Genomic DNA, 27991 nt, shown 5'->3' on the forward strand with positions numbered 1-27991 from the left:
AGATGCAACGTGGGTAAACTTTCAGTTTAAGGGGGCAAAACTCACCAAAACCGCCGTGCTTCTGCCAGATAAGGTTTTTGGAAATCACCGAAGAGATAAGTAATGCTTTACATGTTTTAAAGAACTATTTCACTCCTTTTTATTCTGCTCCTTTCCTCCTTCTCCATATCCTCCTCTGCACTAGGATTCGCGCTCTGAGCTGAACTGCCGTAAAGCAAGTTACAGGCAACTCTTAAAGGGGAAGTGACAAAACGGTTTTTTGAGGGCAAATTTTTAACAGTGAAGGTATTTAAAACTTTTTCTTTTTTCTCTGAATCAATAAAATACAAATTTTTTTAACCCTTTTCATCACATTTATGCATTTGAATCCCTTTAGTTGTTCATTTTAATGGCAATTGTGTTTTTTCATATCATGGTTTTTTAATGTGGGTTACGAACTACTGTAGCTAATGCTGCCACTAACTTTAAACAAATAACATAGACAAGGATGTGGGTGAACGTGTGCTATTGTTATCTTGCAGCCATTTCTCACTAAGTTTTCATCCTGATAAAGGTTTACATGCACCAGTGGTATTCTTAGAAACCGCACACATATTTCAGAGGAGCAACCTTGAGTGTGAACACTGTGGTGCAGTGATGCTTTACCTCTGCAGCTCATGTGGTATCTGGCAAAGTTCCACCATGCTCACCACACCTACAGAGGAAGCTGGAGGAGTGGGAAGGTTATGTGGCAAGACAGAGATTAAATATTGGAGAAGGCCCTCCAGGTAAAAATAAAACCTGGCAGGAATCTAGCATTAGCTGTCATGAGATGAAAAAAAGGGTTATAAACCACATACCTACAATCCACTGAGCCTCAGGGTAACAATCATCACAAACACAGGGACAGGCCTTTTCTTTTAACTGAACCTACCCTTTAGCTCTCGTTCTGCTTATTTCACAGTGAATGGAGACAAACATTGTGAGACACAGGTCACAGTTTTGTAAGTTTTCTTTCCTTTAATAAATCATCATTTGATAAATTACATTTTAATTGCAACCATCACAAAAATACCTTTTGATAAAATGGATTTGTAGAAAGAATGTACTAAATCACATTAAACCAACCAAGAAAGAAACACACTCGGCACAGCTCTAGTGTAACTGCTCACTTCTATGGCTTAGTGAAGTGAAAGGACACTACAGCGGCGTCAAGAGATGTTACTGGCATAAAGAAAAGGAAAAAGAGAGAAGGGTTATGGATGATTTCACCTGAAATATTCCTAGATTACAGCATGTAAAAAGAAATACTACAAAACTGTAAAGAAACATGTTTACAAAGGATCGTTTTTCATGTGTTGCAGTCTAAAATGTGACATAAATTAAAAAGACCAGACAGACCCAATTCTGTATCCCACACAAAACAATGAGCACAGTGCAAATGAAAACAGTTACTGTTCTGATTCCTCTTTCTCAAGTTCAATACATCTTTTCAACTGTTTATATTAATGTGACAAAGAAAAAAAACATGATGTAGAGCAAAAGACAAAAATAAACATCTTTACAAAAGTTATCTGTACACTGGTTTCAAAAAAGTGCTTCACGGGCGCCCATTAGTCTCATCTCTCATGTTTTAGTACACACAGTTATCTTTTTGATCATTTCATGATCTTATTTTATGGACAGTTTAAAACAACATTCCCACTAAAATCACAATATACACAAATGTTTTAAGGGAAGTTATCATGAGTGTTTCAGTGAGGCTGGTTTAAACAGCACCAGAGTTTCACTGATTGACAACCAGCCTCGGGCAGATTTCACACAGTGCTGTCAGGACTGAGTCTACGCCAGGTAGTCTTTAAATTAAAGAGACAAAACAGCACTGTAGAAAATAATAAAACAGGATCATTTCTTTTTAATAAAATGATGGTCTTGGCTGAAAATAAGAAAACTCAAAACATACAGCAACAAGACAATGTCAACACTGAACAGTCTCCAACTAAAACAGTCATGCGAGAAAACAAGTGTTTCAAGTTCATTTTGATTACAAACTTTTCAGACTTCATTAGAATCAAGTTGGCTTGAATTTCCTCTTTGACTGAATAAATATTTGTCCTTCGTGTCTGTAGAAAGGCCTGCATGCCTCAGTCCTTAGAACAAGACATCTTCATGCTCGATCATGAGCTGCACCACGAGTTTCTGCAGCCTCATGTCATTCAGGGTTGTCAAGGCATTCAGCTCTGTCGGCTGCATAAGCGTTGGACCGAAGACAATCCCTAAATTCTCTGCATTCATTAAATTGTCCTTTTCAAACAGCGTCACCCTGTGGAACAGATTACATAAGGAGTCTGTAAGGAGAGCCCGAGTCAGCAAAATTCAATAAGAGAAAGGTACTTGAATGCGGTTTTATTTCTTTGTTATGAGATGATTCATCTCAGGGAGATTCAATTTGAGGATGCAGCTAGCAGTACTCAATAAATCTGTCATGTATCAACAATCCCTATGAAAAGACCAAAACCAAAAAGCACAATACTGGTCGCTAGTTCAACACATGTAAAATTCACAGCCATTCCTGCCTTTTCTCTCTCACCAAAATAGAATAAATTAGATTATTTTCAACGCAGACTAATACAAGAGCAGTATGAGTTTTTTTGCACTGGACTGTTACATGTAGCTCACAATAATAACAAAGCACATATTAAAAATAAGGAATACTCATTCCACCTCATGCATGCAGCTGGACTGATTCTTTCGTTGGTCTTCTAAAGGTCCCATATTATGCAAAAATCACTTTATTCAGTCTTTTAGTGAAATTTGTGGGTCTTTGGCTTTCCTCCCAGCCCACAAAATGTGATATCTAATGACAAAACCTGTATTTAGTAGTGCTTGTGAATGTAAAATCCTGACCTAAAATGAGCTGTTTGGATTTTGGGGATTTGTCGACATCAGCGATTCCCTTTTCTGACCAATCAGGAGCAAGTCTGATCCGATTGGTCCACTGGAGTAGATACCCCTGAACCCTCTCCCCGCTGCTGGAGAGAAATCTCTCCAGCGGCGGGGAGAGGGTTCCGGGGTGAAGGAGAATGCTGAAGTTGAAGGGCCATCACTGCTCTGTTTTTGGCTGTAAACAGCCACATAGTTCCATGCTCAAGCTTCCCATCTCTGAAAAAGACAAGACTAAGTGGCTAGAGTTCATTTATCAAGGGAATGTGCCAGCTACACTCAGTAAAACTGTGCATGTGTGTGCTAGACACTTCATGGCCGACTGCTTCCAACTTTGGACAGTACAACAAAGGGCTAGCGAATAGACTGGTCCTGAATCCAGGCGCATTACCAACCATCCACCAACAAACCTCAGACCCTGGAAATGTGAGTATTTTAAATGCTGTGTGCTGTGGAGCAGATGTAAGAGCTTTTCCTCAGTGTCCCCCCTGTCTCTGTGTTAGCTTCAGGATGCTAACTTAAGCTGCGGTTAGCATGTTGTTTTAGCCTGTAATGTTACGGTAAACAAGCTTCGCTGTTTTCTGAACATTTTGCACCCGGAGCTCAAGGTGCCGCTCTCAGTGACGTGGAAGAGCGGGGCGGTATCAGCGGTGGCTCATTTACATATGAAGGCCACGCCCACTAAATCAGAGCATTCTGAACAGAGGGACTATGAGAGCCTGGAAACAATGCTGCTGTGCTTGATTTATTGGCTTTTTGGACCAAAACATGTTACTACCATTTCATGAAGACATCAATGATCCATATTAAACTGCAGAAAAGGAGCATAATATGGGACCTTTAACATGATTTGTTGTGACAAAACCAAGAGAAAAGTTTTTAAAAAGCACATTTAAAAACAACGTACATTGATCACATCATAACTCATCACCAGCCTTATCTGTTAAATTAAAAAGCTCATCCTGCGTGTAAGAACTGACCTCTTGAGGTGAGCCATCAGGTAACGTAGAGTCTCATAGTGGGCTGGGGGGAGCTGCAGCAAACTCTCATGTATGGCCTCCAGTCTGGATTCAGCATTTGGAATTTCTACATTACACGAAATGAGAAGTTTCAGAGAACTGCAGGATACAAGTGACACAGTCAATACGGTGGATCAGAGAAGCACTCACTCGCAGCTTGAATAAATTTGGAGTACAAGTCAAAAGTGATGATTGGAATGGGGAGGTCTCTTAAGTAGAGCTTCAAAGCACCAGTGATGATGTTGATGTCTGCAAAGGCACTGGCACTGATGTCAGCCTTTTCACCATCTGTCCATGAAAAACAAGAAATCTGTGACTTGCATGTAATGTCAAATTCCACTCCATTAATGAACAAGGGCTGAATGTTTTCTACGGAGTGCTGTTTTTTCATGCTGAACTACTGTTGAAACAAGTATTTTATTCAACTCATCCAAGACTCTGATGTTAACAAACCTCGATCGAAGGCCAGCCTGACGTCTTCTATGTGCTCTGAGAAGCCGGAAACTCGGTAAAGACCTTCAGATGTCAAACCTGCAACAAATCATGCAGAAACATGTCTCTCTAGCTCTCTTTTAACGGGCTTTTTCAGTTTAGTATTCACAGCGCTTTGATTTCTTTTCTCTGACATGCTTTATGGGGTTTACCTCTCAGCTCTATCTCCTGGATACACATGTCTACCACCATGGGCCGTGTTGTGTTGTGAGCTTTGACCAGTGTGGTGAGGTCACAGCTGTACACTTTCTTTATCCTGCGCAGGTCCGGCTGGCAGTCACTCGGCACCAGTTTGGAGCACTGTTTGTGTACATTCAGCCCACAATCTGGAGGAGCAAGAGGAAGAAAAACAAAGAAACAGACGCAGGGATTAGACCCAGACGAATGATAACACAGCCATCCCAGCAGGCTTTGGACAGATGTTTGAAAAGGTTCCCTGGAGTCAGTGATGAACAGCACTGTCAGACAGCAGCGTCAGACTCTGTCTGTGCACTGCATACAAGGTAGATAACAGCAGATATGGCCACATGGGTGGAGGTTTTTGTGATGCTTTTAGCTGCATAGACTGTGCTTAGCAGCTGGCAGGAGCAGAGAGGAATAAAGGTTTTTGAAGGAGAAAGATGTAGATGGGCTTTTCTGACTAGATACATTCATCACCCAAGACATTTTTACAGCTTGAGTGACTTTAACGTCAACAGTAGTGATTAGGGTCCTCGCTCTGAGACGCTGTACTCACTCCATGAAGAAGATAAGGAAATAAAATCAAATATAAAGAGGGGGTGGACAGGGAAAGAAATGCCTCTCCTGTTTTTCCATAGCACATGAGGTGTCTGATGATACCAGTGTTCGCCTCTGGCTTATCAGCGTGGCAAATGTCTCAACAACAAACACTCTGTTCAGACAGAAGAAGTCCAAGTCCAGTGATGCGTACATCGGTTTCAGGGCTGTGTGTGTGTGTGCGTAGAGAAAATCTTGTGACCAGTGGGGCTTTCAACCTTCAACTCAAATCCAAAAGGAAATCAGTCAGTTAGTTCTGCAGCTAAATTTAGCTGAATGACAAAAATGAAAAAAAGAAAAAAGAGGGTCAATCATATCAGATCTGATTTATCAGCATAAGTTTTTAGGAAGTGAAAGTCATCAGTCTGCTACATCACATGGCATCATCACTAACCAGTTACAAGAAAATGAGACAAAAAGCTTGTAAAAACATTTAGATTATGGCTGACTGGAGGAAATAGACCCGTCCATCTTAATCATAAAAAAGGAAAGTAACAACAAGACGTGACGTCATTAAACCGTCATGATAATCGAGGAAAACATATGCACTTACGCAACTTGAACACCCGTAACAAGTCTGCCTCCAATTGAAAACTGCTTGTGTAATCCAAGACTAATGCAACATGATGCATTTAATCTACAACATGCAGTTTAGATGATGTGTGTTCAGTTACCTGAACAGCGCACACCCTGTGCAATGAGTCCCCACATGAAGTTGGCACAGTACTCGCACCAGTGTGGCCCTCTGAAGGTGTGTACCTGAGGTAAGAGAATACATGGTTACAAACACACACACACACACACACACACACACACACACACACACACACACACACACACACACACACACACACACACATACACACACACACACACACACACACACACACACACACACACACACACACACACACACACACACACATACACACAGGTAGATAGCAGAAGCTCCTATATTAAGAAGCACCTTTTTCTTGGTGTTCTGGATTGAGATTACATTTTGGACCACCGTGGATGGGAGCCCCTTGCCAAATGAGAGCATTTGTATATACAAGGCAGATTAAAGGATTTACAATAATGTGTCTGGCATCTGCTGCTGGGGAATCGGATACATGAGGAAAAGCGAGGCACCAAGTCAAAATAACAGATGTAGACCCCACTGTTCACCCTAATACACACAGATAAGAAGCCACACACACACATACACACCTGATTGTGTGTAGGTAGACTGATGAGTGAAAAGGGCAGTCAGCAGCTGGTGAGTGGATGAGGTTTTTGTTCTTTTTCAAAGGAGAGTGTACAAAAAGCTGGGGGTCATTTAACCAGCCAGGTAACTGAAACCCAAGATACAATTGCAAGAATGCTGGGGAGCCCGCAGGCAACGATCCCCAAATGCTCCTTTGTATATTTAAAAATCTCCATTACACCCTCCACAGTGTTATTTCCACCTGCACCATCTGACTGAAGAGACAGGAGTGGACACTTTTCAGCTGCTTTTACTAAATGAGAAAGCTAAAAAGAAATGGATTGAAGAGCTTTAAAATCAATGACCTCGGCTGTTAATGGCTTGTGTTAGAGTGAGTCCATTAGCTCTGCTCAGTGCATAAGGGTGTCAGCTGCACGCGTTCACATCAACACAACACAAACGCACTTTGGTCTTCGAACATCTGAGGCAGAAACCACATCTGTAAACACACATCTCTCTCTATGATATTTTAACCTCTCTTTGAATGTCTTTGAAAGCTTTAAGAGAACTGAGAACAATCTCTTGCCTGTGAATAAAAAAATAAACTCACCTTGAAGTTGTGTATCTTTTCATAGGAGCACTGCTTCTCCGACGTGTCTTTCAAGGCACTCCGTCGAACCAGAGGTGAGGAGATCTGTGGACAGGAGGCCAACAGTTTAATAGGCTTCCACAGCAGTGTCCCTTTACTTCCCAGTTTGACTCCCAGAGCCAAAGCCAGCAGCTCCTGACGCTTCCTCTCATGTCTTTTCACTTTGTGGGTGATCAGCTCCCCTCCTAGAACTGCTTTGTTGTCGACAGCCTCCGGGCTCGACTGCTCAGGCTCCCAAAGTCTCTCCATCTCCTCTGGGGAAAAGTGTGTAGGATAGATCTGGGTGCTGTGCAGCAGACGCTGCCGACAACAGCCCAGTGCAGAGGCGGCAGCTATGCTCCACTCCCCTCTGACCCAAGAGGGCGACTGATGACAGTCAGCACGGGGTTGGCTCTGCATCTGCTCTGAATCCAGCAGCAACAAGCAAGAAGAGCAGGGGGAATGGGACCGGCAGTGGGCGGCCTGAGGGCAGAAGTGTGCCTGACACAATGGCCCTCTTTCACACGCCCAGAAAGGAAAGAGGGACAGAACAGGGACCCTGATAGGAGGGGCCAAGGGGTTGACAGAGGGGGCGATTGGGTGCTGTCAGGACCACTTCACACAGCTCAACAGTTCTGTAAAGCAGGATCAATAGAGTGGACGCCCTCTTTACTGCACACAGTGCACTCCCATTAGCACACTGCCTTCCGGACACACTCCACTCCACTTCTCTAAAGATAATACCGCACTGACGGTGCCAGTCAGCACCTAAACGGGTCACTTGGTACACTAAGACTGATCCAAGATCCTCTGCGTTGTGCCCTCATCACTAAAAAAGACCCCGACCTCCAGCTATGACAGTCCACTGGTGGAATTCCCCAAACTGCCGTCCAGACTGGCTCTTCCAGACACTCTGGCTGCAGACTCCTCCTGCCAATCACAAGCGTTTGTCTCAGAGGACCAGCAGGGCCAGACCCTCTCCTTGGATTGGGAGGAGATTACTCCTGTAATCCTTACACAGGGAATAATCTTGCAGTGCCTAAATCCATGTAAAATCCCAAAGGAAGCTCATTTGCAGGTCTGCAGTCATGCTGTATTACCAGTGGGGGGTTGTTGCTACATTCATGCTGAATTTGTTTCTATTAGCTCTTCTTGTAAACAACCAGATAACAGCATCACAAGGCGGTCTGCTTTTTTAATTAAGCACTAAGATCTTAACCAAGGCACACAACACTACAGTCAGGCAAACTACGAGCTAAACAACAGGGTTTTATGCAGAATCTCTGTTTTTTTTAAGGGCAGATACACCTGAATTATGGAGCGCATCACAAAAAATAAGGTTGAACTTATTTATGGCGCAGGAGGATAAGGTCAGTGTGCCAGAAAGCATTGGACTAGTAGAGATAGATTTGAAGCTGGGTGGCATGCTGGGGTGCAAAAAAAAAAAACCCCAAAGGGCGACTGCAAAGCTGAGATAAAATGAAAGGATTGGCAGCTTACACACAGACACAGAGGGAAAAAGAAAACTGCTCAGGGCCTTCTTCTGTATCAGCCTCTGTTTTTGGTCACTGATGTTTAGAGAACAGAAAGAGAACATTTAACAGGCTGCGAGCTCAGAGATTGACTGGACAGGTGAAGATATTTGTCAGTGTGTTTGGCATTCTTCAAAAAGACCTACACATACCATACCACACAATGCAGCTAAGTCTGAAGGGACAGATGAGGAATAGACCCCTCTGAGGTATTTCAGCCTTGTGAGGAGACTAAAGGGAGGGTGAGGAGGAGGGGGGAGTCTTTGTCTGCAGGCAGATGGCTTCTTGTCTCTTAAAGAAGAGCTTGGAAAAAAGGACACAAAAGGTGGTCACACAACAAGTCCTGCTTTCTTTTCAGTGGCTTGGCTCTTTTATTCCTCTTTGTGGGAGCTGAACGGACTCATGTGCAAACAGCACAGTGGGCACTGACACAGTAAGACAGCAGGATATGGCTGCACACACCCGAAACAAAACAGCCTTAACAGCACGTGGAACAAAAAGAAAAATAGATGCTCTGTGGAGGAGAAAACAGACAGGGATATCAGCCATTACTGAAAAATGGAAGACACAGACTCTTTTTGGCTCTGTGTCTGAGGCTGAAAGTAAGCAATCACTTGAAATGTCGTCTTTCAGTGACACAATCTTTGTGTGGTTCCTGACGTGTAATTGGCAGTTTTGCATTTCTAAAGCATTACACTCTCAGGACAAAACAGGAAGTTACCCTGACAAGAAGCACCAAAACGTCTTTGGAAATCTTTCCAGGGCTTGTGGGCGGACCAGCCTGTCAACAGCTCCTCTGACATTAAACCAGCATGGTGACTATCAAGAGGAATGTGGCAGGGACTCTGACCACTGAGCGAATTCCTGCACATGCAAAGAGAAGGAAACTCAGGAGGTTGATCTACAGGTTGTGTCAAGTATCCCCCCACTGGCCTCCTGGGAGTATTTTAATTACACAAGAATTTGCAGTCATGGCGATATGCTGGGCTCAGTCTGACACTGAGTAAACACACATGAATGTTGACGATACAGTGAAGCTTCTGTGGCTGTAATGCCCCCGGGTGTGGCTGTGTAATTGGTAAACATGATGTTCAAAGAGCAGCCACAGATTTAAGCCATCAGGCCAGGTTTCTGCTGCTTTGACATTTCAGCAGACAGAAAAGAGTTTTCTCCTCCTCACTATCTCTCTGAGCAGTGACTGGCAGGCGCTGTTCAAGTGCTGTCTGACTACAGCGTGCCAACATCACAGCTGTCACCAGCTCTGATCCTTGAGAAGAAAACTTGGCAGGAGAGATATGAAATCAGTTTTCTGAAGCATCACTAACAATGTGACATCAGAGGTGTGCTCAGAGTTACTCTCTCCAAGCGGAGGTCAAATGGAATCAGCAGTTCACACCACTTTAAACATCAAAGCTGAAAATCAAACAGAGCAACAGCGCATGACGCTGTTCAATAAAGCTTGTGTGTAAGGCAAACATTAGAGCCCTTATGATGTGAGTCCCCTGCCTGAAGGGTTTACTACATATTTCAAGTGGTATGTGTAGCACTAAGTTATATAAAGCCACAGCAAGTCGATACATCATAGTCTTACAGGGGCAGTTTTTCTCCGACACCAGGATCAGTGTGTAGAGGTCAGCTGCTGTTAATGTGTAACGGAGCGGTAGCTTTAGGTTGTAAGTTGCATAGTTTTAGGGAAGCTTACATTTTTATATCCTTTTACTTCCATAATCTGTAACTCACAAGAATATAGAAAGTGATAAAATCCTAAATCATTGGCTTTATTTCAGTTCAGTTCAGTTTCATTAGAAAACTGTTAACGTTAGCACTTAGCCACTTTAGCTCTCCTCACTGTTAGCTTGTTAGTCAATGAATGCTACAAAAAGCTGTTGATGGGGCTATGTCTGTCTGTATTTGAGACGTTTATTTTGTTATAATTAGCCGCGGATAAATTGAAATGACAATAACTTGTTATATTCTCTACATTACGTGACTTATGCAGGGTGGGCCAGAAAGATTTACCCATCGTATTTCTCTATTTTGTTTGCTTTGCTTTTGTCCTAGAAACTTAAAATTTTGTATAGTTTCTCCTAAAAGGCAGAGCTTTTGATGTACCTGAGTTCATTTGTTTACTCCTCATGATTGTCGAGTATGGCATGGAAGTGTAAGCGCGACTAGATTGTGGCCTTGAAGGAGGCTGGACTGACAACAATGCAGATCATGAAAAAGGTGAATGTTTGACATAGGAGTGTCTACGATGTCATGAAACGATACAAGAAGTCTGGCAATACCACCAGCAAGCCAATCCCTGGAGGAAAACGTTCAGTCCGGACCAAAAGGGTTGCTGAGATGGAGAGGAAGAGAATCCAAAGAAATCCTTGCAGGAGCATGAGGACAACAGCAAAGGAAGTGAACATCTCAAGAACTTCACTGAGAAGAATCGTCAAACAGAATCTCAGTCTGAAAGCACTAAAAATGCAACACAGACAACTGATTTCAGCCGCTTCTAAGAAAAAACGGCTTGACAGGGGGAAAATGATGCTGCAAGAGATCCAGAGTGCCGCAAACTAAGTCCTGGTTTGGTCTGATGAGATCTGCACCGTTCAGGCAGTGGTCGGTTCCCAGAATAACAGGGTTTCTGCACATAGTGCACAGCACCTACCTGAAGGCTGCAGAACTCATTTTTGTCGTCAGAAGCCAGCTGGTGTCATGGTGTGGGCTGCTGTTGCATCTGATGGCTCAAAGTCTCCTTTGGTCTTCATTCAGGAAGGTGTGAAAGTGAACAGCCAGGTGTACCTTCAAATGCTTGATGAAAAAGTGTTGCCTTGGTGTACCAATGCGTATGGAAACCAGTACGTCTTCACAGAAGACGGTGAACCAGCTCACACATCCAATGTCACACAGGCCTGGTGCAAGCAGCACTTTCCTGGCTTCTGGGACAAGAACATGTGGCCTTCATCAAGTCCGGACATTGATCCAATGGACTTTGCAATCTGGTCTATCCTGGAGAGGGAGGTCTCAAGAGTATCTCACAGCAGTGTCACCACTTTGAAGACAGCTCTGATGATAAAGACAAAGGGCGGCCATATTGAGATGTAAAGAGAATAGGGAATAGAGTACAGAAACTGTGTTTCAGTGTTTGTTATGTTTGTCTCCAAGCCTTTTTGGATAGTGCGGAAAAAACGATGGGTAAATCTTTCTGGCCCACCCTGTATGCAAGATCAGCATTCTGACCATGTTTGAGCTTCTCACCCCCTGAGGTACAATGAAAGAAAATTGCCAGCATGTGAATATAGTCACTGACAGACATTGGCAGCAGGTAGAAAAAATTTAGCTCAAGTTACAAAACTTAACAGCAGACGGCTATTAATACTAAATCAGGTGCTCCTGATGACAGGCTGTCATCCTTTTGCCATTGAAGGAATGTCATCATGACAAACTACTGGCTGACATTTTGACGACAAAGAATTCAGAGAGCCAGAAACCGAGCCTCCATGCTGAGAGGTACACTAAGAAATCATAAAATAGCTGCTCTTTGAGAAACAATACACCAAGATAAGCTTGTTAATAAAAAGAACTCTGGGTGAGTCCATGTGCTGCCACCAGGACCAGAAGGAGACAAGATAAGACTGCCCCCTAGTGGGAGGATAATTCTCCAGAAAGAAGACAGACCTCACTAGTTCCTCATTGATAAATCATTCACAGACTTCAATCCAACAACAGCTCAATGAATACAATGTGCAATTTGTCTCACCCAAGATGAGAGTGTCTGATATGCATGGCAGGCAGAGCAAAGTCCCAGTCCCCTCGGTCATCATTACCTTTCAGAGGACGCAACAAAGCGTGGCAGGAGTGAACACACCCAGGGGCTACAGGGAGAACATTCGTCTCACTGGCAGGACAAAGTGTCCTCTCATCCCAGTGAGAGAGTACTGCTAATGTTCAGCAGCGTGGAAGTAGATCAAGATATTGCATAGCGAGGGTCAAAGGCCCGGGGACATGTACTGGAGATTTTACTTGTGTCATAAGATGAAGGATTCTTTCCACAGTGAGACATGGTGCTTTGTTTCAAATGTCTTACCGTGAAAAATAATGATTAATAAAAGCTTCTGAACATCTTCAAGTAATAAGGTCTACATAGTTTTATTTGCTTCTCTTTCAAACCAAATTGAAACCTATTTCTTAGACTTCCTTAAGGTTCTTAGAAATACTGAACTTGGACTTCAGTTTATGGTTAAAACATTTATACGTTGTTTACACTGCCATAACTCACTCACCCTTTGAAAAGATGTGAGTATGGGTGAGCACTTTATCTCTTTCTGTACTTTTTATTTACTGAAAAGCCAATAACAGAGTCTTTCTTTGCAAAACCTACAGAGAAAACATAAGTGATTTTTTACTGTCTTCTCAGTGAGAGAATAAAGTTTTATGAAAATGTGCTTTTTACTTATTTTTGCTGAAAGTGGAACAAAAGTAATCACCACTGTCCTAAAACTTTCCTGGCAGCCTCGCAGTGAATAAACAGCGCTTGAGTTACTTGAATGAACCAGCATAACCCACTGTAACTCTGTAATATGGCATTTCTGGCACTTTTGTTTTAACATGAAAAATGAAAATAAATTTTGCTGTTTTGTAAAAGCAAATGCAAAATGAAGTTTTGGATACGGATCAGCATGGCATGCCCAACTGTTGCTAATATAACTTGACAGGTGGAGGTGGTGGTTCCTCACAAGCAAGACTATTCATGTTCTGGCTGTGAAATCTGCAAGACAAAGAAAACCCCTGATTTTACTGATAATGAGGCATAAAATCTTAACAAGCAACAGTGCCATTCATTTAAAAACTGTCAAAGGACCATATATGTATGTACACATAACAATCAAATACTGGTGAAATTAGTGACTACTTCCAAAACAACTCATTTAAAGACCATTTCAGCTCACACAACATCTGTGAAGCAGAGTAAACGTTCAGCTGCTTCCGTTCAAGCTTCTTCTCTACAGTAGGAAACAACGTAATGCTCTAAACAAAAACCTAAACCATGTCTCAAATCTGTTTATTAACTATTCTTTTGTTCTGGTGTCATATACTCACCCTCTCATCCCTCTGAAAGGTGACTCTCCTTGGCTCTGTGCGGCCGCGGCTCAGCCTGTGCACCATCTTGTCCTTCAGCAGCGAGGTGTAACCTAAATGCTCGTAGATGGGGTTGGTGGTCATTTTGGCGATGTACTCCGCCGCCTTGGTCTCGATGTACAGCGTTATGAGAGCGTCCGTCACAAGGTCGTGGACTGATTCAAACCTCTTCTCCCCGACAAAGTGCTTCCCATCGTAGAACAACCTGTAGTTGAGGGTCTGGTGCCCAAACCTGGATGAAGATACATAGATGAGGAAGGAGATTGTGAGGTCAGAGTGAGGACTGGGGAACTTTATTAAACTGGAAAAGCCCTCAGAGAGCGGAGACTCCATCCAAGCATATTGTGATTGTCACCAACACTTTAGTCCTACTTTAATGTTATACTCCCTTTCACAGACTGTCTGCTACTATTTGGAGTTAGTTGTAGGTTTGTACAGTAATTTGTTTCCTGACTGTGTTGAAAATTATGATAACCAAATACATATTTCATCTTCCAGATCTCAATATCCAGAATATTGCCAGGATCTGAATCCTACTTTTAAGGCTTGTATTGTTTTCCAAAGCAATCCGACCATTTATTGTTCACCACACATGGTGAAACTGGCCCAGTCTCACAATGATAAAGAATCCTTTAAGAAAATCCTGGATCCAGACGGTAATCCGGATCACCTCCAAAATTTAATCACTTTGTCCTTATCCCATTTAGAACATTTACTGAAATTTTCATTAAGATCTGTTCTTTAGTTTTTGAGTTACGTTGTTCACAGATAAACAAACAGACAGAAGAACAAACTTTCCCAAAACATAACCTCCTTGGCAGAGGTAATTAATCAGTGCATTAGTACCTTAAAGCCAAGGTGTGTGTCCCTGGCTGTCTTTGGCTCTCCCTGATGAGGTAAGAACCCTCCACTCCTGCCAGCAGCTCATCTGCATATTCTCTGGAAATCATGCCATGAAATCTGTGAAAACAAAATCCCACGTGTTACGAGTCTTCTTCCAATGTTATTTCATTATCAGATTAACACTTCAGATGATCAGGGACACATGATCACATATAAACAAATTCACCCACATTAGCCTCAACCACATCTGAAGCAAGGCAGAAAAACATAAATCACTCTTAAGCAATGTAAGAAATCAAACCACACGTACTCTCTGCCGTAGTATTTTGGTCTGCCCTCCATCTGTTGAACAAAAGAGGATACATTAATTGGAGTGTGATGATATGAAAGCTCAATTTAATAGCTTTGTGAATTGTTCTTGGAGCCTGTGTGAAAGATAAAGGACTCGGCACCACAGGACAGATTATCTCCATATGTGCTCCCGCGTCTATTCACAGCTACCAAACCATGAAGCCAAATCACAGAGTGTGGAGATGACGTAAAGACAGAGCAGGGAAACAGCTGGTGAGACACTCGACCAGCTGCAAGGAATCAGTTATCAGTGTATTACTAATGTGTCTGCATCACAAATCAAAGAAAGAAATACATGTCTCATCCTGTCCACTATCAAAACCTATCAAAATGACATTTATTTCAAACGTAATCATTGTAGATAGAACCAAATGATATTTGATCCATAAACTCTTCAGATGATAGTAAAAGATTTGTTTTAAGAGTCTCATTTATATTGCATCAGCTCTTTCTCTGCTCATAATAACAAAAATCGGATGAGACAGACATCGTTCTTGACAGGCTGTACAATACAAGACTGACGGTTTCCTCTAATTGACGGTGGTCTATGAGAACAGAAAAGCTTTTTTTCCCCAATGTCTGAAGGATAAAAGCCTAAACAGTATTCCTGCTGCCTGTATTACTCTACTATACAGTGTGCTAACTTAGCTCTTAATGTTTAAAAGCAATGGTTAGGTCTCCATAACAGAAACTGTAGAAAACATGAATATAGCTGTAGTTACGTCGCCAATTCATTAAGCTGTTAGGGAGCCCAACGATGGCTGCTGCTTTAATTCACAAGTTGTGCCTCTGATTATAAAAGTGCATAGCTCCAACTCTCAATATAATCAAAACTGCTGATTACCAAAAAACGATACGCTTCATACAACAGCTTAGGCTGCAACAAAAACTAACTCCCTATTTAGTACCAAGCTTTAAATGTTGCCTTTCTACGTGAGCTTTTTTGTTTGTTTGTTTTTTGCTTTTCCGCCAAAGGTCAACTGCTTGGTCCATCACAGTGTAGACACAGCTCTCTGTTTGTGCCAAAAATGAAAAGTTCTTTTTCCCAGTGTAAGCTTCCTGTGTCAGTATTTAGGGTCAACATATGTGAAGAATATCTGGGGCTACTATGAAATTCAGCTTTCTCACTTTGACAAATCAAGTGGATAACATCAAAAGGCAGAGACTAATGAGGACAAAATCCTCCGTTCAGACTGGCCCCAAACACTTTGAACTTATCCAGGGTAACAGCTGATTAGCAGCTCTCTCTTTAGGGCAGGTTTCAGCACAGACCCTCTGCACGCCAAACCACACTGACATCTACTTCCTCTGCTAATGTTTTTAAAAGACCAAAATAAACAAAATATCCTCTTAACTATTTAATGTTAAAGATTGCTAGTTTAGGAAGTAAAATCAAAATCAAAGGAATAAACCTTTCAGGAAGTAGAATACGCTGGATTCTTGGTGTGTTTACAGTCATGAGGTGAGGGAGTTTCATGACGCAGTGAGTCGCTCCTCATTGGTTACTGATTGGTGTGGCTTTCAGCTGCCAGACGCAATCACTGTGCAGTGAATGTTTTTCAGAGTGAAAACTCAGTTTCTTAGATGTTATCTGGGAGACTAGGTTTGGAGGCAAAGGTGAAAAACTATAGACAATAAATAGGAGAAGCAGGTAGGCAGGTTTGCAAAGTACATTACCATGAAGAAAAAGAAAGAAATGTTTTTAATGTGGGATTTTCTGCACAGTTATAGGGAGTTTTACAATCAGCAGAGTTCTGGTTTGTTTTAAAGCATGTTTGAGTCTAACCAGGGAAAGTTGTAGTCACAAACCTCGTCAGTTGTTCAACATGTTCTCGTGTGGATTCTAAAAAGTCTTATTTGTTTTTTGGGGATTTGACACATGATCTTAAGTCATTCTGGCGAAACCGAAAATCAATAGAGATATCGGAAAATGGTTTTGGTCAACTTCAGTAGCTATGTTGTGCATGCTGACCTCTTGAGGACATGTGATCCTCTTTGGCCTCGGGGCTTCCTGCTGCAGTTGGTACACTGTAAGAGACAAACATACATGTTGATTAAAACTCTGCCCTGAACTTTAACACGTTTCAGAGCAATTTGTGCACAGACAACATACTGAATGAATTAAAAGGTTTTCGTTGTTTCATTCAGTTTTAAATATTATGCCATGAACACAGTTGAGACATGGTTATGTTACCATTGTGTTGCATCAACTCATCTTTTAGTAACAGCCTGAAAATGTTTTCAGAAACAAGAGGACATGTTTTTTGGAGTGGCAGGCAGGCCAATTTTGCAACTCCTACTACAGAGCAATTGTTGTAATACATGCAAATACACACATTATGTTTTCACACTGTTTTGGTATAATATGCACGGTCTCACTCCTGGAAAAAAGGCACCACATGTTGTTTAAATGCAGTAAATATACAATATTGTATATATTGTTCAGAGTTAATGGTGCCTGCCCAGATGTCTAATCTACCGTTGTCATGGAAGCAACTGTGCATCAAAGTTACTAGATTTTGAACTGTTTCTATCAACATGAAGGGTTAGTAAGAGCAGCAAACCATCAAAATCGACTTATCTCAACATTGTATACAGCATCCAAACTTTTTAGATTTGTGGTTATAGAATTATTTTCACCTCATAACAACACACACCGTTCAGGAAGGAGGTGAAATGATGCAGTGCAGCTTTTATACACTCTGCAGGAAATAAGACAATCACCACTTGAGCCTCTGACCACAGCTCCTTATCAAGGTACAGAAAAAGCCATTAGCTATTATATGCTAGGCTAAGCAGTCAGTAGCGTTTCTGACAGGGGCCATATATCTGCAATGCATTTCTGTGAATTATGACCTAATGTGCACTTTACAGATGCACTTACAAGTGCACATTAGGTGACTTCAAAACCCAAATAACTGCACTTATAAATACACACGCAGGGTAAATCAAAGTGTCTCTGTATTGAGGGTACCTGAAAGTATTGGCTGGAACTTGAAGTGTATCAGTGATGCAGAGTGAAAACGAACTGAGGGATTTTTGGCAGCTGAGCTAAGCACCACAACCACCTTAGACGCTACATATTATAATTAGTAGAGAGTCACAGAAGCTGCTGCAGTTTGTGCTGTGTTCCAGAGCTGAAGACAAATATAACCAAAAAATGAATGAGGAGCTAAAGCAGTGTCTCTTTTCATCTGAAGCTTTTGACTATTTTTGTTCCCAGAATTAGAGTTCCTCTTTTAAGTGGGGAAAACAGCCAAACAAACAAACAAATTTAAACCACTCTGTATGAAAACAGTGCAATAACAATGACTTCTTCTGTTCGATATTGTAGTATTGTAGTCCACTTGCTTGTAACCAGGCTAAACCCTTTGAGGTATAGCTGCAGCGTGAGGACTGCATCCTCTCTTTATTCATGTGGATTTGCAGCACAGAAATCGCTGTGTGGGGTTGAGCTAAGTCTTGACTGCAGCAGATTCTCCAGGCAGGGGGAAGGAAGACTCCTGACTGTGAATTTGCATGTTTTTGTCAGGCTGGCTTGACCCAAGCGGCAAGACCTGGACATCATCCAGTCCTGTGACATGAAGGCTCTAAAAATACCTCCACACAGGACAAGTGGAGTCAGGAGAAGATTCGGAAAAGAACCATTTAATTACAGGGAGTGGGTATATAATCTGTACATTGTAATCGGGTAAAGTGGAAACACTTTCAGGACAATACCCTGAAAATATCTGCTCCGCTTTGCCAAATGCACCAAAAATAGCCTGTGGAGTGAACCCATTTCCTCCCACATGGTGAACAAACATTGTATAATGAGGTGGATGTTGTGAGGACCCCGTTTCAGCTGCGCCTCTTTGCAGGTAGAAAATCACATTTTCCCCAGTGATGGTAACCCATTTTACAAAGAGATTGCTGCTTTGCATTTGTGCTTGTAAGAGTGTGTGGGTGAGTGTGTTAAAGTGTATGCCTTGTTGAACATGTGTGTGTGTGGAGCTTTTTTAAACCTGTAGTGTGTATAATTGTACAATAAAACCCAAATCTTCCAAGTATAGACACATGTCTCTCTGAGGTATATATAGATGCTGAAAGATGAGGTTGTTATTTAAAGAAACACTACGAGCCAAAGGCGGGTTAAAGATTGTTACTCAGAACATCAAATAATTAAATACTCACAGTATGATTTCCATATGGGCGGCTGGTAATCCTCGGGGTCTGTAAAACACAAAAATAAAGCAGGTCCTTGTAAGTGTTGTTAACAGACTGCCTGTTCTCTCTCATTAAAACCTCCATTTCTTTCCTGTTCCCAGCGGAGCGTCTGCGAGCCCTTTACTGTGTTGTGTCACTGTTGTTTATCTCTGTTATAATTATGCATATGGCTTCACACTGTGCAGCTGCCTCTTGAGACGCCACCATGAACGTGCTTCAAATCAGTGCCTATGTTTCAAGAACCATCCATACACTTGTCCACTTGTTTTGATGGCACACACATCACCTGCTGGCGAGACTCTGCTGTGAAGAGTTCAAAACACAGCAATCCAAATTAACGTGTGTAAATACGATGTAGACGTCACCGAGCACAGTCCTTCCTCTGAGCAAAGTGCTGGCTGATTTATTATAACATGAACACACTCCTGGAATATATGATGAAGTGTGCTGTTAGATTAGCTTCAGTAGAGTTAGAGGTGATGAAGTAAATGCCCTGTAGCTGCTGATAATTTACTGTAGTAGCGACTGACTAAAGTAATGACTTGTAATAAAATGTGTCACTTAATAAGTCAAAAGTACGGAGAAATTTGCTGCTGTTCTACAATGCCGGTAATGTAATCAACTGCCTGGGACTCATTATGGGACAAATGGCGCAGCATATTTTTTCTCAGAATACAATAATGATCCACGAGTCACACCACAACAAGTACGATGACAAACAAGGAAGCAAAATGATGCAGAGCAGCTTTCATAAACACTCCAGGAAATTAAGTCCGGTTTACTGTACGCAATTTCACTTCTGAGCACAGCTTTGTATCAATGTACCTAATGTGCACTCAAAACCATCAAGAATTCAATTAACTAATTTGAGAATGTCTGCCAATTTATTAAGTATGACTGAGGATAATTTCACGTTTAAAAGACTAGTCATTTTTTGTCCAAGTTCATCAGTTTATGATCTCTTAAAGCTCTGATGAGAAACTTTTGGTTTGTGTTGATTTTGGTGCCCCCTGTGGACAAAGAGGTAACTCTAATCTCTTTGCTGATTTTTTTCCTGTATATGCACTGGAACAGTATTTTTTCTCTTATGTTTTTGGACATTGTGACTTAATTGGGAAGGACAGCTGGAGAGAGACGTGAAATGTTGGGTAAAGAAGTGCAGCAAGCGGTTGGTAATCGCCAGAAGTCAAACCAGGGACCGCTTTGATGGGGAATATAGACCCCGTGTATGGGCACATATTTAAAACACAAGGCAAACAGTTTTTAACTAAAAAAAAAATCTTGCCCACTGTCTTTTAACTGCCTCATGTATCACTCTGGCCATTATGAATCTTGATGCTGACAGTAACCATTTCTTTCCCATGCCGCCAATCACCTGATCGCACACCTACCCCATGGCAGGAGGAAAGAGAAGTTCATCTTGAAGCTTGGGTTCTGGTTTAATTTTGAAGCTAACAAAGAGAATCAATACTAATTTCAGTCTGTTTCATAATCAGCTAAAAATTCTCACAGGAGCTTTCACCAACAGGTGCTAATATTGTTTTTTTACATCAAGACCGACAGTCAGTGCAAAACCTGCTCAAAATACAAGTATACCCAACAAAGAACAACAGCTAAAAGGAGCCAATGAAATCATTCATAGAGGTTTATCTACGAGGTACACCTTTAGTTATCACACAGGCAGCTGATTCTTCTTGGTAAATTAACTCAATAAAGTCTTTAACAAAGAAACATTCATCTGTCAAGTGGGATAACTCATTAAACTCTCAGCACCACATCTAAGAGACTTCAGTGATTGTGTGCATAATGAATCATGTTGGTCCAGAAGATACATGTTCAACATTTCAAACATTCTTCTGCACCCATCAGTAGATCACACAGAGCCACACCCCTGTGAAAAAAACACCTGAGAGGGTGTGAAAACCAGTGAGCACTTGTTGGATGTGGGCAGCTGAAGTGTGAAACTAAAAACTAGGGCACTGGCTCACCTGGTGTGTAAAGTCTAAGTGTATTTATCTGACAGCTCATACAGGAAAGCCATCTTTGGTTTTCTCTGCACTCTGTTGTATATGGAGCATTTTGACCAGAGAGCTTTTAGCATTTTAATCAGAAATTCCAAAAGCTCATCTTTATTTCTCATCAGAAGCAACTCCAAGAGCTGATCTTAATTGCACAGGACAGACAAGGCAGGTGCATATGATCAAAATGTTGAATAATTATGTAAATGTCAGAACTAGAAGTGGGTGTTTTGAGAGTAAGTGTTGCAGAAGCCCTCCACATAAAGTCTGCCCTCTAATACAAATAAAAAGTTTGTGGACTCAGTTTTCTGATACAGGGCCAAGCTGCTTGGGAAAATAAATTGTCCTAACTGAGAGGCTTTGTCCCTGTGTATTGCACTGGCAACAGTCTGAAAGATTTATTCCACTGCGGCTTGTTTAAAGAATGTGATTTCATCTGGTGCGCTGCCAACTATTCTCTTTTCAATCTGATTCATTTTAATGACAAATGGCATTTCAGTCTGGAACTCTGCTGCAGCCTGGACTCAGAAAAGAGGAGCTCCTAATGGTCGTTTCTGATGCAAACACTGGTTCACACAAACACAAACACAAACGTCTGAATAGCTCATGCAACAGTTCACATACCCATACAACCCACACAAAAATGCAACACGCGTGTGCACAAGCGGCTGCACACACAAACACGCACATCAACACACGCAGGAAGAAGAACATCAAAAAGATTGTGTGAGTAGTTCGCAGTCTGTGCTGTGTCTGATGATGAGGAAGAATCAGAAATTCTGGAGCAGCCAGAGGGTTCTTCCCCCCTGGAGAAACATCTATTAATTGTGTTGCCCTCCATTACTCACCAGTCAGAAGCACTCAATAAAATAATTACCGGCGGGTGTTTGCTTTGGTGACAAAGAGAATATGTGATGAATGAAGATGAAGCACGCCTAAGACTTTTATCTCCTGAGAAGGCGTCTGCTCTGGAGTCTGTGCACATTCAACTACAGCACTTAAACCAGGAGGTTGTGTTTGGATGTTATGAACACTTGGCTGACAACAGAAAATGTAGAGCAGAATCAACTTCACCCACTTTTGGTGAAAAAAAAAACAGTCAGCAGAGAGGATTGGGAGCTGTCTTTATCATCATTTTACTGTTTTAATGAGCGGTGAAAAATCAAAATACATCTCTCAACTTAAAAACTTTAAAGGTTCCATATTATGCAAAAATCACTTGATAAAGTCTTTTAGTAAAATTTGTGGGTCTTTGGCTTTCCTTCCAGCCCACAAAATGTGATGATTAATGACAAAACCTGTACTTAGTAGTGCATGTGAATGTAAAATCCTGACCTAAAACGAGCTGTTTGGATTTGGGGGATTTGCCTACGACAGCGATTCCCTTTTTTGACCAATCAGGAGCAAGTCTGACCTGATTGGTCCAACGGAGCAGATACCCCCGAACCCCCTCCCCTCCCCACTGCTGGAGGAGAATGCCAAAGTTGAAGAGCCATCACTGCTCTGTTTTTGGGAGCTTTTTCTCAGTGTCCCCCCTGTCTCTGTGTTAGCTTCAGGATGCTAACTCTAGCTGCGGTTAGCCTGTCGTTTTAGCCTGTAATGTTACGGTAAACAAGCTCCGCTGTTTTCTAAACATTGTGCACTCGGAGCTTGTGGCGCCGCTCTCAGTGACGCAGAAGAGCGGGACGGTATCAGTGGTGGCTCATTTACATATGAAGGCCACGCCCACTAAATCAGAGCGTTCTGAACAGAGGGGCTATGAGAGCCTGGAAACAATGCTGCTGTGCTTGATTTATTGGCTTTTTGGACCCAAACATGTTACTACCATTTAATGAAGACATCAATGATCCATATTAAACTGCAGAAAAGGAGCAGAATATGAGACCTTTAAATGACAGTACAAGATGAAACAGTTTCAGTTTAGCTGCATTTCTGCAGAAAAAAAAACTTCAGAAAAGCGTAAAAGACTATTTGATGTCATGTTGCATCATTTAGTTTGCACTTAAAGGATAATTTAGGATCACTTGTTTGTTGCTTATGGGTTACTCAAAATGAGACTGACTATGTTTCATCATTTTCTCTTTCAATAGCGGCATTAAATGGTTGCTGTACACCATAACTATATGTGCAATCTATGATTTGCCTGAACCATTATTTGACAAGCAGAGATGTTAGCTATCTAATGTCATATTTACATATTATACAGATCGTTTACCTGGTAGGGTCTCATATACGACAACATATGGACTATTAGTCTTGAAGGCAATGACTTGTTGAGAAACTAAAGAAGATATTTATCTCATCTCCACTAAGAGAAAGGGTAAAATATGACACAGTGGGACAATTAAAAAAAAAAAAATCTTTTTCTGAGAATTTTTTTCTTTTTTCAGCACTTGTATCTTTCTTTTCCAACCAGTTTGTTGTGCAAACACGAGGATATGTAAACTGGATTTAAGAGAGAAAATGTACCCTCTCCTCCCTATAGTGATTACTTATTCATACTATCTGTGGCTGTAAGATGTATCGAAAAGCACACAAAGCTGCCCAGCTGCACCCGTAGATACCACCGTAGATAAAAGGAAGAGATCTCAAAGAGACCAGATGTATAAAAACCTGTTTTCACTCATATCTCATCAGCCTTACAGACCGTCATTCAACAGTAAAAATAAATCAGTCTAAGACTTGTCATGTTGATTTTAGTCACATTTTCATGCTCGATGTGAATCTGCTCATCTGTGTAAGCATTGGGATGTCTGTCGAAGTGAGAAGTGAGAAGTGAGAAGTGAATGAGTTTGGAAAGTTTATTTTTTCTAGTTTAAATGCACCTCTCAGTTTTTTTTCAAGTCACTATTCATGATCCTTGCATTTTGTCGGGCCTTGAAGGTCATGGTTACTGTGATCTGGACTGGGCAGTGAGGATGAAGACAAAGCTGCTGTAGATACACTGAACCTCGACCATACATATATATATAAGACTGCAGTATTTTGAAAGTAGTGAAAGTTATGTGTAGTTCGCTCTGATCTGTGAGAACTGGGACATGTCACTGAGTTTAAACATGTGGGGGAAAGAAGCCTGAGGTGCTGTGTTCAGTTTTGTTCAAACATTGTCCTTCCTGCAAGATTTACCATACTCTACTCACTGACTTGTGTCTGCAAAGTCATGACAATCTATTTTATGTTTTTTTAGCCTCTATGGAACTGTACTTTTCTTAGAGATAGAGGATTTAAAGCTTATGTATGGGTTCAAAACTTTGCTTTCTAAAGGCCCCGAAGCAGTGCTTAGAGTTGGATTTTTGATTTGTTCATTTGGAACCTTTGGAAATAAACCTGTGATATAATGTTTTTCAAACCTGCAGTGGTTTGTCATCTGAATTATTCATCAGCATAAATGACACATTCTGTTGACGCACCTGGAGTGCAACAGTACAGATACATACAGACCCTCACACACACACACACACACACGTACACAGACAGACACACACTCTGGTGTCTGTGGGATGCAGCTGAACTGCAGCAGGGAGACCATCTGTGAATTAAACTGGTCCAAAGCATTCGGCCCTGCCTGCCTGGCTGACTTGATAACATGTAGCAGGTATCAGGGTGTATCTCTGGGGTGTGTTTGTGTGTTACTGGGCTGCTCTTCCCAGCTAAAAATGTGTGATTTCACTCACTGGATCTGACAGTGATTCTACTCCGCAGCAGGAAATGATGCTGTTGTAGCTAATAAAGGATTGATATCCAGGAAATGTGAAGCCAGACAGGATTACTTTAGGGATAATCTCTCACTCTTTGCTGTAAAACATGAAAATAATTTCACTTTGTCAGAACATATGACACAAATCCAGCCCTACATGCATTACACTGATACAGAGAGGAAGCAGGAGTGGAAAGCTTTCTCGGTGAACTGCAGCGTTTGCCAGCTAACAGGACTGTTTCAAGCAGACCGCCCTGCTGTAAATACATGGCTGAAACTCTGCCCCCTCGCCAATTTTGTCATTTAGGGCTTGAAGCTACAGGCACACTTCCATGCTTTATCCCTCAATTTATTTTCAAAGCTTTATTTCCTGGAGCTTCCTGGCAAACTGTGAGCTGCTGGTACTACAGTACATGCCTCCATGCCCACTCACGCCAAGAATGTGCAGGAATCTCCCCGATACAAGCGAATATCCAGAAAATATCTTTCCAGGGAATTAGGGAGAGGAGTGTATCTTGTGTGATGCAACTGTGTAGCAACCCTTTCAGTTTGGCTGTTATCTTATAATGACTGGCCTCAGAAATGTCTATTTAACACCTGTGTATTAAGGTCATGGCTTGAGGTTTTCTGGGTAATGCAGTCCACATCTGTTATGCTGTTTTTTTTACACAATTTTTCTATAATTTGCAGAGGAGGACCTAAACAAATCAATACTTGCTCCCATAATTTAATCACCATCACCACTTACAGAAAAAGCTGCCATCAGTGTAAAGTGAATTGACTTTATTTACAGACTTCCCTTAAACAACAGCCTCCAAACAAGATTAAAGGACAGACTGATCATACCAAGCAGTGAAAATAACACCAGGAGCACAGAGTTTGCAGCCAAAACGAACGACCTAATACTGAGCAGAATGTGAGCCAAGACTCATTTTTTGAGTCATATGCCTCATAGACAAGATTATTCAAATGTTGTGTCTGACTGCCAAAGAGCTCTGCATGAAAATAATAATACCCTTGTGACAAGCACTCCATCCCTGGCAGCAGCACAGCTTGTAACCTCTGATAATTATATTGAGAGCCCAACAGTAATGACAACCCTCGGCCGCCACAGAAAGAAGAGACTTTCCTCTTAAAGCAGCAGTGGTCAAACAGTAAATCCACTGCTTTTCTGAAAGGCACACATGAGATAATGCTTTGTGAAGCGTGTGGTTACCCCAGCCTGTATCAGCTTGGAAACGACTGTCTGTCCTTCCCTCCCTCCTGTTGGGCAGGAGCTTGGGAAATGTGACTCTGCTGTGTGCTGTGGTCAGGATGCAGAGAGAGTAAAAACGAGAAAACAAACATTTTGTCTACTTAACCATATCCTAACCCTGGAATAAACACGAAATGCTCTCTTGTTGTGAAGGAGGAAAAAAGTATCACTACACATTTTCTAAATGGTACAAAATGTCAAATTTGGCAGCAGCAGCAATCACAAACCAAAGTGCTGAGCCTGGTTTTATAAACACCCTCTCTCTCCCCTTTCAAAACACACGCGCGCACACCACACACACCGTGTTTCTCCCTCTGGGTGTTGGTGAAGCTTCCATATCAAACAGCAGCTTGATAGTGGAGTTTGTACTTTATACCCAGGCTAACACAAGCCCCGTGCTTTATCAACACATAATGTGATACACACAGAGACAAGCATGCTGCACCCATTTCATCCTGGGTTTGTTTGAGCAGCTGCTAACCCACTTTCTGTTCTCACTCCGCAAAAACTGAACCCTGAAATTGAATTTTTGCAAATGTATGACGCTGGCTGAGCTGCACCACATTATGCAAATGGGATTTGATTGGAGTTGTGCGCACACTGTAACAGTAAAAAGAGCTGTAATACATCCCTGAACCAGAGCACATTAGGGTTTTTTCACAATGTCAGAAATTGCCTCAGCCCCGTGCTGCGTTCTGGAAAATGGTAGACTACACAGGCCAAAGATAATCCTCAAAGCCAGCCCAGTGGAAAGTCAGAAAGAGAATTATGGAGATGATTGGCAATCTAATGATAACATCCAAACCCAACGTCAAGCTGACTGAATCTCACTCACAACCATATAATCCTCCTGCACACCAAAGGTGCCCTTTCCACTCTGATGTTTCCTACACTGCAGCCAGATACAACAGATGGGGATGACTTCCATTTATTGATCCCACCGTTGATTTATCCCAAAATCACAGAACTTATTGGAAGGGGCTAAAATAATGTGTTAGTGTTGTGTTGTCATGCACATGTGGTCTGCAAGATTAAGAAACTAGATAACACGTTATTTAATGAAGACACTTAAAAGTTTGACTTAAACCAAATTAAAAACTACTATTTTTATTATTATTATTACTATTATTATTTTATTATTGTGATCAGTGTTATTGTTATTGTTATTATTATTATTATTATTATTATTATTATTATTATTATTATTATTATTATCAGTAGTATTTTTATCATCAGTATTATATCTAGTCTGAGTGTAGTTAAAGTGAGCTCTTACCAGAGGACAGAGATGAACCTGACAGGCTGGAGTTGCTGGATGCTGCCATCCCCCCCACGCTTTCACGGCTCGGTCACTCCCGTTTGGCCAAGGTGCGCTCACAGCAGCTCATCCCCAGCGGCGGTGCCTCCATTTCACTCACGCCCCAACAGACTTCACCTCTGACGGCTCCACCGGTGACTATTTCATGCCTCGCCTGCTCCTCAGTCTTCCACCTCCGCCGCCGCCGCCGCCGTCTGAGTCCACGGCTGGCAGTGCAGCTCGGTGAGGAGCTCACGCTGCCGCAAACACCAAAGGTGCCACCACGGTGAAATGAAAAACAGGCTGGATGAATACACTCTGTGGATCAGTTTCTTCAGGATCTGTCCTTTCACCGAGCAAATATTACTGGTTCAGGATAGTGCCATGCAAGAATAAGCGATGGTTTCCATGTGCCACTTCAGGGATCGTAATAAACACACTACACTGCAGCGTAGACGCGCCTTCTTAAAGTGAAAGTTTGGGTTGCCAGATGCCAGCACAAGAAACCCCAAACTACCCTCTGCTGCTCCGTTTCCAGAATCCAAAAACAAAAGACAAAAACCCTCTGCAAAGAGGGATACAAGGCCCTGTGGCAAAACCACATTATCCCCAGCTTTGACTGTGCACAATTTCATCAG

At 41.9% G+C, this 27991-nt stretch overlaps 1 protein-coding gene across 1 annotated transcript; it reads right to left on the reverse strand.

Moving 5' to 3' along the window:
• Positions 1-1014: 1014 nt before the first annotated feature.
• On the reverse strand, positions 1015-27985 carry chn2 (chimerin 2). The gene is made up of 13 exons (XM_074683485.1): positions 27333-27985; positions 19054-19092; positions 16853-16908; positions 14840-14871; positions 14533-14646; positions 13648-13918; positions 7007-7090; positions 5885-5969; positions 4586-4759; positions 4395-4472; positions 4092-4229; positions 3903-4008; positions 1015-2302 (listed from the first exon to the last, which is right to left on the reverse strand). The coding sequence occupies exons 1-13, from the start codon at positions 27379-27381 to the stop codon at positions 2131-2133; spliced, it is 1398 nt and encodes a 465-aa protein (XP_074539586.1). The 5' UTR covers positions 27382-27985; the 3' UTR covers positions 1015-2130.
• Between the last annotated feature and the right edge of the window lie 6 nt (positions 27986-27991).

This window comes from Halichoeres trimaculatus, unplaced genomic scaffold (genome assembly GCF_033239565.1).
Source record: "Halichoeres trimaculatus isolate MK-OKI-2021-1 unplaced genomic scaffold, fHalTri1.1 fHalTri1_scaffold_12, whole genome shotgun sequence".
NCBI lineage: Eukaryota > Metazoa > Chordata > Actinopteri > Labriformes > Labridae > Halichoeres > Halichoeres trimaculatus.